General features: G+C 40.3%; 2 protein-coding genes across 2 annotated transcripts; both read left to right on the forward strand.

Annotated features, from left to right (window-relative positions):
• The first annotated feature begins 3,042 nt into the window (after positions 1–3,042).
• Positions 3,043–5,605, forward strand: LOC141820172 (uncharacterized). Its single transcript, XM_074707446.1, has one exon. It carries the CDS (start codon positions 3,063–3,065, stop codon positions 5,556–5,558), a length of 2,496 nt encoding a protein of 831 aa, XP_074563547.1. The 5' UTR covers positions 3,043–3,062; the 3' UTR covers positions 5,559–5,605.
• Positions 5,606–8,657: 3,052 nt separating this feature from the next.
• Positions 8,658–16,679, forward strand: LOC141820173 (beta-glucuronosyltransferase GlcAT14B-like). The gene is made up of 5 exons (XM_074707447.1): positions 8,658–8,728; positions 8,922–9,914; positions 14,454–14,529; positions 14,605–14,720; positions 15,575–16,679. The coding sequence occupies exons 2-5, from the start codon at positions 9,311–9,313 to the stop codon at positions 16,135–16,137; spliced, it is 1,359 nt and encodes a 452-aa protein (XP_074563548.1). The 5' UTR covers positions 8,658–8,728; positions 8,922–9,310; the 3' UTR covers positions 16,138–16,679.
• Positions 16,680–16,716: the final 37 nt, after the last annotated feature.

Raw genomic sequence — 16,716 nt, forward strand, 5'->3', positions numbered from 1 at the left:
GTAACCAATCAGACGACAGAAGAAATAAGGAATTAATATGAGTTAGTTGGAAAACTTCTTTCTATGACTGGTTCATAATGTAATGAAATTGTCAAGAGATCTATATCAATCAACATGGAATCTAGATTCTTGAATTCATAAAAGACCAAGAGATACGTATCATGAGTCAATAACAGCAATTATTACACCAAACTAATTGTCAAAAGTTCTGTCTGTTTTTCGAGCCAGCTTTATATATAATTTCTATTGTATATGATCTGATGGTCAAAGATTATTAGAACGTACGGCAAAAAGAACTACAACAGATTTGTTGTTATTATTATTTTTATTATTAATGATTGTGGGGTGATAAGTTTAAATTTCACCACATTAAAAAAAGTTTCCTTTACTAATTAATTTGGTTTGCTCACAATTATGACTCTACTAATTTGACTAATTAAGCGACATTTACTTACAAATTCAACTCAGCAACCTACGACTTGAAAAGAAAAGAGTCTGTGGCCAAAACTACATGCATGTAGTTATTGGGAGATACTGATTGGACTCAACAGCCTCGGTGAATCATTTATTGGAAATGTGAATCAAAATTAGATGGAAAAATAGACTCTAAATGTGTGTGCGAGTTTAATTGAAAATTTTATAGCATGAAGATTAATTTAAATTGATTCATAATTATGAATGTTGTGAAGATGAACGTACATAATCTAGAATCCAAATTGTACGTAATTTAGATGACTCGTGTGTGAGCCCTTCCTACCCACTTCGTAGTTAGACCGATCAAGATAAAATTTGTCAAGTGAATAGATGATTTGAAATGTAATGGGCATGTTTAGATCGCCTGAGTCATCTAACCCGACCAAACCGCTCAACGCAATTCACACAATTAATCAAACTAGACCCAACTAATTACCCTAATTGACCAAAATTAGTTGACCTAAATGACAAGACTAGATTGACCCAAATAGGATCGACTCGCCCTACCATATTGACTAACCTGATTGGATCGATTGTCCTAATCGGACTAACTATATCAATTATCTTAAACAACCTAATTAGTCCAATCGGACCTCTCAACTAGCTTAGTATGCTCGATTTGATTCATCCAATTAATAGATCGCCTAGCTCTTAATTAGATTAACTAATCATTTGACTACCTAGATTGTTTGTACCGAATTAACTAAACCATTTGATCTGACGATTGACTCGCCTAAATCAATCATATCATCTGACTCGATCAACTTTTCTAAATTGATCGCCATAAAAATGTTAAGGTGAAGAGTGGATAATATATTTGGGGTTTGAGAGAGCCAAGGACTTACAAAAAAGTTTTTTATTTTTTTAAAAGAAAATACATGTTACAAAATATAGTTTTCTATTGAAAAAAATCATTATATTGATTAAGATTTCCTTACACTAAACATACAAAGATTAAAAATACTTTCATAAAATATAATTTGAGCGAAACAAATTGAAGCTTGATCTTCCATGCCTCAATCATGATACTAAAAGTTGCCATCCATGAGACTTTGCCTCTTTTTATTTTTCTCCTTTTTCATCTTCTAGCTAACAATCTCTCAAAAGGTTGCCACACTCAAAAGAAACAAAATAGATAATCTCTTTAAAAAAGATTCCCCTTACTAGTTCTTTGTTAGTCACATATATCTCATTCCCTTCTTCTATTAGGGATTTGATCAGGAGTCATACAGATACACTCCAATTGAGAAGACATTAACAGTTACTCAAAGCCACTACTAAAATCTAGCAAAAGACAGCAGACAATTTTGATACGTCAAAAACCATGATGATATGGAAGTTGAGTGATGTGGTTGCAAATCCAATGATATATGTTGCTTGGAAGCATTATTCTTTAAAGGAGTAAGCATCCAATAATCTAAATAGTAAATCCGGAGACATATCATCCTCTTTCTTTCCATTAGATTTAGATTCTCCAGCTCGATCTTTACTGTATGCAAGCTGGTCATAACTAACTCATTATATATATATTTAAAAAAAATTTGAAAAAAAAAACACAATTTAAATCACTATAGGAAATTTTTGACTTGATATTCCGTAATAATTTTGTTTTAAAAAAACTTAGATATATCTCTCATTCTTATGAATCATTATTATTTTTACTACGTAAATGACATTTTTTGAAGCCATTGTGAATGTGAAGTTTGCACTGAAGGTTTAAGAAAGGAGCGTGAATGGAAATGAGCAATTGAAATTCCACAAAGAATTTCTTTTAATTTAATTATTAAGAAGACAAATGCACAGGTAAATATGTTTTACCATTTAAAAATAAAATTAATTGATTCCATTTAGCTAAATTTTTTATGAAAAATTGATAATTTATTTATTTTTTATTTTTAGTTACCAACTTATTACACCAAATAATTGATGATGCATATGGGGCCCACACAAAGCCATGAACGCGTCTAATTCAATGGCGTTTTTTTTTAAAGCTAGGTAACTATAAACTTACGATTTACCACAAATTATGAAGGTGGTTGTTAAAACGAATGTGAGAGAATGGATGTGTTAATATAATGTATATGTCATGTGGATCCCACATTTTTTGATGAGATGGTGGATGTTATAACACCCCCACCAATGTGGCAAATATGGATGATTATCATTTTTAAAGCTAGGTAACTATAAACGTAAGGGTAATGAGAGAGTCTAGTAAGTCTATGGCATGCTGCACGCTACTGTCTTCCTCATTACTAAGCAAAAACCTTGCCCCTTAAGTTGATTCATCATGCAAAACCCGGCCCTCTTGCTTGCACTTGCTACGTGCTGCGCGGATCATCCATTCCTCCTCCCAAATTAAACAATCCTTAAAAGGCAAATCTTTTGACGTCTCCTTGCTTCCTGGAATTAAGAACACTTGCACAAAATCTAGCCATTTTCTACGCAAAGTTGGCTCGCTCAAATCTCAAGCATCATGCTTGCCATCACCGCAAACTCGATAGCTATAAATTAAAAGCCAATTGCTTGATTATATTGTTCTCGTTCCGAATTCAAGCCTGATCGATCGAATTACCTTCGTAATTTCTTCGATGGAGCAAAGCAGTACCTGCAGAGATAATGAGGAGGAGCCGCCGAGCGTTCGCCTCCGGATCATCGAGCAGGCAAGCGGCGGGAGCGCCACCTTCTTCGAGCCGCAGCGAGAGTTGAATGAGTCGGCGAAGAACGCGCACCATTGCGACGACGATAAATGTGTTCGCGAATGCAGAGTCGTCGCCGGCCTGGACGTCGAGGGGCCGGAGAAGAAGCTGATTCTGTTCGCTCTCCAGCTCGCCGTGCTTGAGAAGGCGGCCAGTGGGCTCGGTACGTTGGGCTTCATCTGGGCCACCGTTGTTCTCCTCGGCGGCTTCGCCATTGCGCTCCAGAGGAAGGACTTCTGGTGCATCACCATTATCCTCCTAATCGAAGGTGCTCGCATCTTTAGCCGGAGCCACGAACTGGAGTGGCAGCACCAGGCCACTTGGTCCCTCGTCGACGCCGGCCGTTCCAGCTTCCGCGCTCTCAAGTCCAGCTCTCGGGTTCTCCTGCGCTTGCTCAAGTTCATCCACCGCCCATTTTCCATCCACACCACTACAATCCCCAGCGACGTCGAGATGTTCCGCGATAAGATGACAATGTCGTCGCAATCCAATTCTCAAGTGCCATCGCAGAGTGCCGCCGACTGGTTGTTCCTCTCCAAGAAAGTCAGCCGCGTTCTCTACTGGCTGCAACTGCTGTCGGCCGCCTCTTGCGTGTCGCTGGCGCTCATGCGACTGCTGCAGCAGGACTTCGGCGAGCTGCTCCCTGATGACCCGGACAAGAAGAACCGCAAGCCGGCGCTCAACATGTTCTACGGCCTCGCACTGGCGGAGGCGCTGTTTTTCCTGGCGGAAAGAGCCTACTGGGAGTGGACGGTGAGCCACCACCGGTTGCTGGAGGAGGTGAACAGGGAGTGCCACCTCGGCGCTGCCGGCTTGGTATCCATCAAGCGGTTTTTCTACGACGCCTACTCCAAGTGCGTGGAGGGTAGCATCTTCGACGGCCTGAAGATGGACCTGGTGACCTTCGCGGCTGAGCTCCTCGCCTCGACCTCCCTCCACGAGCAGCTCATCGGCGCCCGCATCCTCCTCAAGTTCTCCACCAACCATCGCTTCGCCCACTCCACCCTGCGTAAGATCGGCAATTCCACTCCGGCCATTGAGCGCCTCATCGAGATGCTAAGTTGGAAGAACCCGGCCGAGGAGGAGATCCGGAGGTCGGCCGCCGTCATCGTCTCCAAGCTCGCCGGAAAGGAGCAAAACGCTCTGCGCCTGGCCGGAATTCCAGGCGCCATGGAATCGATCTCTTCTTTACTGTACACAGAGCAGAGCAGCCCCGATTCGAGACCCGACGAGGTCGGCCACCACTGCGCCTCCGGAGATCGGGAAGACTACTCGATGCTGAATCTATTAGGCCTTCTAATACTCAAGAAGTTAGCGAACGACCACGATAACTGCGAAAAGATCGGGAACGCCAGAGGACTGCTAGCCAAGATAATAGATTTCACCGGCGGCGGGGAAAGGCTGCGGAGGTTAGAGAGCGAGAAGGAAATGGGAGTGAAGGCAGTGAAACGGGCCCTCCAACTGGTCAAAATGCTCGCTAGCACGACGGGGCAGACCGGAAAGGTGCTGCGGCAGGGTATTTCCGAGATCGTGTTCACCATCAGCAACATCAGGGAGATCTTACAGCACGGGGAGCGGCACATGCCCTTGCAGAAGCTGGGGATCGAGGCGCTATCGAGCCTCGCCATGGACGAGGACGCCAGGGAGCGGATCGGCGCCACCGGAGCGATGGTCAAGGACCTGCTCTGCATCTTCTTCAAGGAAGGCTTCACGGCGCAGCAGAACAGGCTGCGGGTCGAAGCAGGGGAGGCGCTAGCGATGTTGGCATTGGAGAGCAAGAGCAATTGCCGCCGGATTCTTCGGGAAAGCGGCGGCGTCGGGAGGCTGGTCGAGGCCCTGGGTGATCCGGTGCTGCGAGTTCACTCCGCTAGAATTCTTCGCAATTTGTGCGTGTACGCCGGCGAAGACTACTTCCCCCACCTGAGAGGAGTCGCCGCCGGTGCCGACATGGTTCTGGCTGCGATCATGACAGCGGAAACGAAGCTGCTCGAGGTGTCTCTAGGTCTTGCCACGCAGATATTCAAGTTCATGGATGCTGAAGAATTCGCGCATCAACTCCACAAGTTGAGCATCAGGGAGGAGGATTTGGCGGAGAGGCTGGTGAATACTTTGCACGAGCACGACTACCCATGCCCGAAAGTGCCCAGAATAAGGAGATTCGCAGTAGAAGTGAGCATTTGGATGATGCGGCGCGGAGCAAAACACATCAAATTCTTCCGCGATCTGGGGATGGAAAAGGAGCTGCGAAGTGTGTTAGAAACCACGTCGGAGCTGGAATGCTTCAACGTCTTCTCCGGCAGTGTGGGAGTCGGCCGGCACAGTACGCCGCTTTGCTCTGTCGTGGACGATGCATTGGAGTTGATGGCCTCCAGCTTTGCAGTAATTTAATTTTATTCTTTTGCGGAGGGGGATATTTATTCTTTGATATATAAAAATTGAGGTAAATAAATAAATAAATAAACTTGTAAATGTCTATATATAAATGAATTTGTGAATGTTTGAATGATTCTGCAATTATTGTGAGACTTTAACGTGCCGTGGAAGGTTGGATTGACAGTCACTTCAAAGTGACAGTCATCTTTGGAGTTGGTTGGAGAAGGAGAAAAATATTAGTGGTAGTAGAATTATAAGATTAAAAATAAAATTTCTTATCACAATGATTTCTGTCACAAATTTGTCATAATAAATCTGTACCATTCAATTTTAAAATTAAGATTAAATCCAGTCCGTAGATTGAATGGGTGATTGTGATGACTTAGATTTAATCTTCTATTTTAAAATCTAACGGTCCAGATTTATTGTGACAAGAATCTCAACTGCTTTGAAGTTGTGAATCAAATAAAATCTTCATGTTGTGTTTGTGCTCTCAATTTATTTTAAATTTTTACTGTGCAAATCAAAACTAGGTATTGAGGTAAATAGTCTCTTGTTCTCCTAATTTCTCTATTAGATAAATTCAAAGCACAAGAACTTTAAGATATTAATCTCGTTTGAGTTCTAACTTTGGTCCTGTTCTTCTAATTAAGTACTTTCTAGTATCACTATATATATATATATAGAAATTTCCTGCGCTCCCCGTGCGCGAATCAATCGAGACCGTCCGTTTCTCTGATCGACGCACAGTGTTTCTCCTCGGACGTTTGCTCCTTCACCGCAGCTGTTCACCGGCATCCGGCCATCTCCGGCGATCGGACCGGCGCCGATGGATGCGCAACTCACCGGCGCCGGGTCCGGTGGTCGGATTCCGGCCAAATTCGGCCTGAATCCGGCCGAATTTCGGCCGGAATCCGGTCAATTTCCGCTGAAATCGGCCAACAGCCGTTCTGTCGCGTTTCTGGCCGGATTCCGGCCGGATTCCGGCCACAATCCGGCCGAAATCCGGCCCCGGCCGGATCGCCAGCGAGCTGGCTTTCCAACGCATCCGGTCCGGCGGCCGTCGGTGACCGGACGGCGGCGCGACGGCGGTGGGTCGGAGCGGTGCGCAGGTGTCGCGTACAGTGGGTCGCGCAGGAGATCAGGACTCATATATATAAGCTCAAATATGATAAATAATAATAGCAGACTGACTATAACAGGAGCTTTGAGTAAAACGTAGAACTTAAGGTAAAAATAAATTGCACCAAAAGTAAATTATACAAGATGTGTATAATTATTAGACGTTAGATATTATTTTTATATTTTATTTTTTTACAAATATTATCCCTAGTCTCTGTATGCATTTATTTAGATACTGGTTGAACTTAGACCCGACCACGGGCCGGGTCCAGCCCGGACCCGGACCCGGACCGGGTCAACGGGCCGGTTGGCCCGTTGACTCGGTTAGCTGGGCCGAACCAGAACCGGCCCAGTAGAATGCCGGGCCGGTTATGGTTCAAGCCGTTTTGAACCGGCGGACCGCCAACCCGCTGGTTTAGTTTTTTTTTTTTAATTTTATGATTTTTTATATATTATCAATATATTTTTATATAAAATATATTTATTTTTATTTAATTAAAAATAATCATAATTTAACATATCGTTGCTAGGGATTGAACCAAGATATATACTCGCCACTGTTCTACAACACCTTTTGTTTATAAAATTAATATAATTATATATATACTATATTTATATTTATTTAATTCAATTTTAATACGCCGTTGATGGAGAACAATTCTCACCGATTGAATATGCGATTGGTCGGGATCGAATGCGAGAATTCCGCATGAGAAATGGATACAGAGACCACTATACTACAACATCTTTAATAAACTTATTCAATAAATTTATTTATATATTTATTTCAAAATTATATTTACATGCCGTTAGTGAGGATCAAACCAGAGTCTCCCGCATGAAAGAAAGGAATACGCACCACTAAACTACATCGACTTTTCTCTCTTTTTTGAATATTTCTTTTATATACATTTTAAAATTTTAATATAATAATCTCGAACCGTCGTGAACCGTCGCAAACCGGAAACCGAACCGTGAACTGGCGGTTCCGAACCGTGAACCGTAACCGTCTTGGGCGGTTAAGGTTAAGGGTCGGCCTATCATGAACCGTCAAATCGACGATTCCAAACCGTTGAACTGACGATTCTGAACCATGATCGGGTATAGTTGAACTGCCAAATTCATTGTAAAAGAATTAGAACACAAACAAGACGCTGTTTTCTTTTTTTCTTTAAAAAAATAATTGATAATATAAACATACGGATAAATGACAAGAGTGACCCACACGTTTAGGCACACAGATTCCTGAAATATTTATCAGCATTAAAAAAAGAAAATTAAATAAATAGGTGAATTGTCCTGCGCGACTTATCCCGTGCGACCCGTGCACGACACTTCTGACCGACCGTCGTTGCCGCCGCTCCATCTAGCCACCGTTGTCCGCCGCCTCGGGCGCAATCAACGCGCCGCTCGTCGGTGCTCCGTCCGACGGTGGATTGCGATCGCGATTTGTCCGGAATCCGATGAATTTGACCGGAAACGCGGTCGACAGTGACGCGCGTTGGATTCTGACCAAATCACGATCGGATTTCGATCAAATCGCGGTTAGATACCGGTCGAGGAAGGACTGGCTATGGTCGGATTTTGGCGTCCGACACTGCCAACCGCATTTCCGATCAAATTCGTCGGATTCTGAGTACTATCCGGTTGGAATCTGCCGTTGGACGGAGCGCCGCTGGCAAGCGGCGCATCGATTGCGCCTGAGGCGGCCGCCAGCGGTGGCCGGACGGTGCGGCGAGGGCGGCGACAATGGCGATGGATCGAAAGTATCGTGCATGGGTCGTGCAAGATAAGTCGTGCATGATATCAGTTCTATGTGGTTGACTTCTCCTAAATTTATTTGAATTATTTAAATGGATCCAAAACAGTAAGTGATTTCATCTCATACCACATAAATTTATTAGCTAACAAATTATAACCCTCAAGTTTTACTCGTCCGAAGAATTTAAAAGAATCAGATAGTCGGTCGATAAGCAATATAAAAGAGTTCCTCCCCCATGTCTTTCCAATGCGTCGTCTTGGATGAGTTCGGCTTAGTTTGCGGAAGAAACTGACCTTTGTCGGTGAGTTGCTTTCTCCGATTCTGCCCCTTTCTTGATTCAATGGAAAAAAATGGAACTTGCCTGTATTTGTCTACGTTTGGTGTTGAAACAATGCAGAAATTGGGAGCAAAATTGTGTTTTTTTTCCTTGTTCGCCACAAAATTCTGAGCTTTTGTTGGAGATATTTTACTCATCCGCTTGTGCTCGTCTGCAGGGGAACTGCTGCCGAATTTCACCGCTTGTTGATCTTTTCTTCGGTACAGATTCAGATCTGTGGGTTTGTAAAAGCTTCGGTATCTAGGGTTCTCTTTGTGTGCCGTGAAGATCAATTCTCGAACTGGATGATTAGTGTATTTGGAGCAACTGAGTAAGCCCCAGACCTCACCGCTTTCTCCGGGGCGATTTCACGCTGAATTCCTTATCTACTGCTAAAAAGAGTAATTTTGCTTCCGCTGCCGAACTTCTTCTTTGCTCATTAGTTTCTTCTCGTATTCCGAATCTTTCTTAATCTTACGGTAGGGCTTTTGCTGGATGAAGTCAAAGGCTGCTTAGTATCTTGGATTGACAACGGTATATCTGGCCTATTAGTTGGCCAGTAGAAGTATGAGGAAGAATGGCGGGTCTCATTATGCGAAACCATTCAGTGATAGAAGATGGCTTCTTCCATTCTTTGCAAGCTTGCTCGTCTCATTAACTCTTTTCATGGCAACGATTCTTGGGTTGTTTTCCTCTCAGAATTCTTGGGATTCATTGACTTTGGACATGATCACTTTTACTAGTCATGATGATTCAGAGGGATACTCTATAGGACTAGATAGAAAAATGGTATTGGATCAGTCAGTAACTCTAGAAGAACAAGAAGCTCCACGGCTGGCTTATTTAATAACTGGCACAAAAGGTGATAGTCAAAGAATGAGGAGAACTTTGCAGGCAATATACCATCCTCGAAATCAGTATATTCTGCACTTGGACCTGGAGGCACCTCCAAGGGAGAGGATAGATTTGACTACGTATGTCAAGGGTGATCCCTTGTTTAGTGAAGTTGAAAATGTGCGTGTGATTGCTAAAGCTAACTTGGTGACATACAAGGGCCCAACCATGATTGCTTGCACCCTGCATGCAATTTCCATTCTGTTGAAGGAGAAACTAACATGGGACTGGTTTATAAACCTCAGTGCCTCAGATTATCCTCTTATGCCACAAGATGGTCAGTCCTGTTTTGAATTTACTATTTTAGTTCCATTTGTTATGTTTAGCTCACTTGGATATATATGTCCAATTAAACTATCAGTGAACATTATTCATGATCATATTTGAAAATTGATCTTTTTGTGTCGATGTCTTAAGGTTACAAATATAAAAAAAGGATAAAGTGATATAATATATCTTACTGCAACAACAACAAGCTGTAGTTTCAACTATTTTGGACTTTATCCTGCCATTGTACTTTTTGTAGGGTCATACTGTCAGTAGTAGCTTTGAATCAACGATCATAAAACTTTTGGTGTTGCTTGTGCCAGTGCCATTCCCTAGATGTATTTTAATAGCCAAGCATGTCCAAAATGTACCAAGCTAATCCTTTTTTTCCTTAGTTGTTGTTTCTGGTGAAATTGAAAGGGCTTGGAAGGATTGTTTAGCAAGATAGATCTCACTCTTATACCTAACAGTTAATGGCACTTCTATATTCTGTGTATGGGTTAGGCCGATGCACCCTTTCAGAGGCCCACTAGACCACATTTGTATGGCATCTATATGGAGTCCATTGGCATGCCACATCATGGATATTGAGCAAGTCCCCTTTTAGATTGTTATGAGCAGGGTACAAATCACTATTGGCAGAGTGCCACTCCTTGCCTTCCTAAGATTTTTGTTGACATTTATATGTTTAGGGTTCCAAACAAGTGAAAATTGATCATTATCCCTAAGAAGGCTTATATGAAGGTTAGTTTTGTAAAAGAGCTTTACAAAAGGAATATAATTGGATGAACTTGCCATTTGAATGGCAAACTAGCATCTAATAGAAGGCACTCTAACTAGTTGGATTTTTTCCTTCTAAAAAACAGGAGTTGGAAATCTTCAGCCATTTTTTTTATCATCCTAGATGAGGACTAGAATTAACTAGTTGGATTTTAATTTTTTTTTTATCTTCAGCCATTTTTTTAAAATCTTTTGCATGATATAATTGAGAACTTATTTTGGTTAAAGCTAGCAGCTAAATTCAATGCCAAATATTTTAGTAACTTCATAAATAGTCATAAATTTTGAACCCATTTGAAAGGCTATAGGGGTAGGCAGAGACCAACAATTATGGAGTTCCTAATGGCTAGCTTATTCTAAATTGTATTGGTTCTAAACATTAAGGTGACTGATAGTAGCATTGTTTGCCACGTGTGAACTGCAATAATGTCAAAACAAAATATATAAAAGCTAACTAAACTATCTAAATGCATACCTCTAAATAAACTCCACCAGTATTATGACCCCATCAATAACCTGGAGGTTAAAAATTTCAAAGGTGAGCGTAAAAATGCAAAGTTGGTACAAGAAAAAAGTGTATGATATAAAATATCTCATAAAAGAATCCTACAAATAACAAATAATCAAGGTTATTATGTTCCACCAATTTAATCTCATTAATCTTTTATTATAATTATACATATATATATGACTTACAATCTACTTAATGAAGGATGCATCGTAGGTATAGATGGATGACTTGCAATCCATCTAGAAATGCATCATAATCATATATGGAATATATAGGGTGAATGACTTGCAAAACACTCAGTAAGGATGCATTGTATATTAGAGTAAATGAATTGTAATTCACATGCAATAAAATGCATCATGTGTATGCACATATACATACATATAGGGTGAAGGACTCTCAATTCATTAGAAATACACCTCACCTAAAAATAGAGTGAGCGACCCACAATCCACCTAATAAGAAAATCTTCTCATATAAAATGACTGAAACTTAGCCATGCGCGAAGCCAATGTCTATAAAGATGCAAGATGATCAATGTCTATAAAGATGCGCAAAGTCATGCACTCATAAAGACTCAAGGGTTCTTTACGAGTGCGGAGCCAATGTCTATAATATAAATAATTAATTTGTTTTGTTAATTTAATAGAGGGCAAAGCCGAAACACTAAACTATAAATAGTTACACAACTCTTTTAGAGGGTGGAGTCAAAACTCGTAGTCATGCAATTCTTTAGAGGGTGGGGCCAAATCTTTATACTACAAGTAGTTTATTTAATATTATACTAAATCAATTAAAATTTATTTATATCTCAAATTTTCAGTGTTCATAAAGTGATTCATGTTCTTTTAAAACACTTTCCTAAGATTTTCATTTAGGTACATAAGTGCAAAGAAGCAAGAATATCATAAAAGGACATGATAGGTATCAAAGGCAAGAGTGTAGAGTGATTTTTAAAATAAAATAAATCAGTCCAACAGATTTATCTTTAACATCAGTTTTATATATCTTCTTTTGAAAATTTTCCCATTAAAACAACATATTCGGTTAGACTTGGAATTATAATTTGTCAATTTAAATCATGCACTTGGAAAATGTCAAATAGAATCAAGTAAGAAAAATCCACCTCAATTGTTCGTATCCTCATCAATCACCCCAAAGATCCTTCATGCTCTCTTAACAACTAGATCCACAAGTTATAAATCAATATAAGCATAGATTCAACTTTAAAAGTCAAAAACAAGAACAATGATAAAGGGCTTACTTTGTAACTGTGCTTCTAGAAGAGGTAAATTAAATAATTTCCCTAATTCTTGAAACCCATATGTATATTATCCCCAATAAGGGAAAGGAGTCGATTTAGGATAGATGGAGATCACAAATGCTTCAACCAGGATGGCGGTAGCTTCCAATAAGGGCAGCAATTGCTTCTACCAAAAAGAGAGGAGTGGTGGCTACTAGACGAAATTGTGAGAAAGGGAGGCAGGGGATCCAACACACAAAAAAAAACACCTTAGAATAAACCCTAACCCTAAACTCCCAAACCATCTAATTTGACATTTGAAATCCTAAACCATGTGAACCAAGAATGTAATTGAACCAAACTCAAATCTTCTAATTTGGTCTTGGAAACTCTAAACCATGTGAACCAAAAATATAACTGAACCAATCCCAAATTATTTAATTTGGTTCAGCCCTAACTTATGCAAACCAACCCAAATCAATTAATTTGGTTCAACTCCAACTTATCGAATTTAATTTGAATTCCTAGTCTATCCTTTTAGATTATAGGATTTTTATGGCTTTAGACTAGTGGCCCCCTAGTGATCAAGGATGAAATATCCCTAATATGAACAGAAATTACCTTATAAAGATGAATTCAGTTGGCTGTATTATCAAGGACCATCATGGCTTAGAGGCATGGTTTCATGCGTCGATTGGTGTTGGTCACTACTGCTAAAAAATATCATTCTGGTTCTCAACCAAGACCTAATACTGTGTTAGCATGTACATGCCATTGTGTCATCCATGCCGACACAATTTCAACTGTACCAACCAAGACAAGGTCTGTCTTGGCTGATATCATCGCTGGAATAGGAAGATGTCTTTTCTTGATTCATTCTTAAGTCTGTCTTTTGAGTACTTGGAGGAGATGAAGGCCTAGAAGAGCAAGGGGAGGAGGGGAGGAGGGGAGGAGGGGATGAGAGGAGGAGAAACATCAGGAAATGATACTAATTGAGCAACTCACACTCTAAGGGTTATTCCTCCACACAGCCTCACAAGATGGACTAGGATAAACAAGGCAGACTCGACCATAATAAATCGGTAACAAACTCCGTCCAATTAACAACAATACTGCCACAGTTCAGTGCTACAACTTGTAAGTGGTCTGCGCTGGAATCCGTACATAGCAGTAGAGATCCATCAGATTCATTAATTTACCAGATTCACCTTTTTAGACCAACTATTCTACTTATGAGCAACATAATAATTTATGACTTCTTTGTTGAAAGGCACAGGTAGGTATTATTAATTTTGTCATGTCACATGTACAGAAAATATGTTTCCATCGTTCATTATGGTTCCGTTCTCTAGAAAAAGAACCAGAGATGAAAATCAAACTGTTTCATGACCTGGTGCTCTCCAGCAAATACTGCCACTAAAGGTTTCAATTCTATTCCGGCTCAAGTCTGCCCAACTTGAAGGCCTTTTCCCTGAACTCGGTCAGTTTTGATCAGCCATGGTAGGGATTATATATAGGAACTTTTATTCCTATAAACACTTCAAATGACAAGGAATGCAAATGTTAGGCTATAGAGACATCAAGCAAAAGCAACGTTACCACTTTTTGGGTATGTTGAAAGCTATCAAGTTTTGTTCCTATAAACACTCCAAATGACAGAGAATGCAAATGTTAGTCTATAGAGAAAGCTAGCAAAGCAAGGTGTCTGCTTCTTGGGTTTGTTGCAAACTACGGCTTAGTTCCTAGTGTTGTTTCTGTTTTTGGGCTTGCCTGGAAAAGGACCTTTCTTTCCTATGGAAGGAACTATTTTTCACGTTGGTTCTTTTGAAGAAGAAATTAGATTAAGCCTTGCACCATTGAATTACTAAACAAATAAACTTCAAGTAATTTCCTTTTAGAAATAGAGAATAAATATTTCTAGATTACCATTTTATTTGCATAGCAAGATATATTTGAACATGCTCATTGCTAGTTTTTTTTCCTTTGTGCTTACCTTTTCTATGGTGTCCATGCAGATATACTTCATGTTTTATCTTCGTTGCCTAGAAATCTCAATTTTATTGAGCATTCACCCCTTGCTGGTTGGAAATTGTGAGTCAAGAAGATTTCTCTTTTCAATTTAATCTATTACTCAATTCACAATATTAACATGAAATTAATCACCAGGACACAGAGGGCAAGACCAATAATTGTTGATCCAGGCCTTTATTTGTCAAAAAAATTTGACGTTTTCACTACAACTGAACGTCGGGAATTGCCTACTACTTTCAAATTGTACACTGGTAAGCTATTTTACATCTATTATTCCTTCAGCTATTATCTGTATCTTCATTGTACTGAAGCTGATGTCTCTATGAAATTGAACATGTATAAGGCACGTTCAATAGACCTTTCAATGATATCTAAGAGCCGAATCTAGCTAATACTCTTGTAATTTGAGCTGGCTCCAGCTAGTATCCATAATGTAATTCGATTGAAATAGATTTTAGCAATGCTCTTTCAGATCACCATCTAATTACTACCCAACTAGTGCTTATTTAGTAAGAAAGCATCTCTGTCATGAGAAATCTTCCAAGTTGCGAGAAGATTGGCTACACTTTACCTTTAGGAACTTTCCTGCCCTGTTCACTTCTGGATAGGTTGGTATGAGGCCCTATATATGGCAGTGAAACCCAGATGTAACCTACATATTTTGATCACTTACTAATATGGAAGTGGTACTGAATGCAAATCAGACTAATGGTGTTGTATAATATTCTTTGATAAGTACTAAAAGACTGCATACTGATCTAGGAGCGTGGACCCTTAACAATTGATCTGTCTCGCATTTGGAAAACCTGTCATCGTCCGTTTTGAAGTGGTATGGCTTCTGAGATTGATAGTAGTTTTTCCTCAATAACAACAATGTGGACTTTGAACTCAGTGGAGCCCCATCAGGCTGAATCTGCAATAGAATCAGTTATGTAGACAAAGCAACACCCTTTTTGTTTTTACTTTGAATTCTCACAGAAAACCTTGCTTATCTTCTACCAGCTGCTGTTTCTATTCAATTGACTACTACATTATACATTAACTAATTTTTAGCGAGCCAGGACTTGGTTTGTCTTTTTATTGTACTAACTCATGTTCTTCATAGGTTCGGCATGGGTGATGCTGACTCGAAGCTTCCTTGAGTACTGTATATGGGGGTGGGAAAACCTTCCTCGAACTGTTCTGATGTACTATGTAAATTTCATCTCCTCACCTGAAGGCTACTTCCACACAGTCATCTGCAATTCTGATGAGTTCAAAAACACTTCCATAGGCCATGACCTACACTTTATTAATTGGGACTACCCTCCGAAGCAACACCCTCTACTCCTTACATCCAAAGACTTCAACAGAATGGTAAAAAGCGGTATGCCCTTTGCTAGGAAATTTCCAAAAGGGGACCCAGTTTTGGATAAAATTGACCAAGAACTTTTGGGGCGATCAAACGGACAAGTCACTCCTGGTGGATGGTGCAATCAGAGATCAGATGGAGCAGAACAATGCTCCTCAAGGTCTGATGATTCTAAACTTCAGCCAGGACCAGGTGCTGAAAGGCTACAACAACTGATGAAGAAGCTCATGTCTGAAGCATTCCGCAACGGAAGCTGCTCCTCCTTGCAGTATGATCAGACTAAGAGAGATTGGATCACACCTAGAAGAACAAATTGACTACGAGTGAGACGGGAGTGTTGATTCTTTGCTCAATAGGCCATAGCACATACAATACCCTTGAGAAGCAAATGCCATGTATGACGATTGATATTTCTTGGCCCCGATGAGGAAGACATTATTTATTGAAGTCAAAAGGGATCTTTTATCGAACCATTTGGATAGACATATCTTTGCCTATCTAATAATAATGGCTTCAAAGGACTGTTGAGTACGTCAGCTGAGTGTCTGAAGTCTACTACTGGAGTCACCAAACAACTATAGCAAAAGGAAAAAAAAAAAAGGTGATAGTTAACATCCCGTGGTAAATCCTCAACATATTCGAGGTTTGGGAACTAGTCTTGCTGTGTTAATTGATATGAGAACCTATATTACAGTTGCTGTGAGCTCACGTATTGGATTAACTTGCCAAAACCAGTAGAAATTTTTCCCAAGTATGTTGTATATCACGGTTGCTGTAGGCTTATATGTTGGATTAACTTTGCCAAAACAAGTAAACATTTTCTTCAAGTATCTTCAATCCATTAGAATATCTTAGTTTATTCCTCACTGATTTTACAGTAAATTAGATAAAATCAC

The sequence above is a fragment of the Curcuma longa genome, unplaced genomic scaffold (genome assembly GCF_044706935.1).
Source record: "Curcuma longa cultivar G26 ecotype Majalengka, Jawa Barat unplaced genomic scaffold, ITB_CL_G26_1.1 utg2798_np1212_758248_RagTag, whole genome shotgun sequence".
NCBI lineage: Eukaryota > Viridiplantae > Streptophyta > Magnoliopsida > Zingiberales > Zingiberaceae > Curcuma > Curcuma longa.

Bases quoted from the DNA above. Each gene is read 5' to 3' on its own strand.
- LOC141820172 (XM_074707446.1), top strand. From the start codon at position 3,063: ATGGAGCAAAGCAGTACCTGCAGAGATAATGAGGAGGAGCCGCCGAGC.
- LOC141820173 (XM_074707447.1), top strand. From the start codon at position 9,311: ATGAGGAAGAATGGCGGGTCTCATTATGCGAAACCATTCAGTGATAGA. The intron at 14,530-14,604 runs GTGAGTCAAGAA...ATTAATCACCAG, and splicing joins CCCCTTGCTGGTTGGAAATT to GACACAGAGGGCAAGACCAA. The intron at 14,721-15,574 runs GTAAGCTATTTT...TGTTCTTCATAG, and splicing joins TACTTTCAAATTGTACACTG to GTTCGGCATGGGTGATGCTG.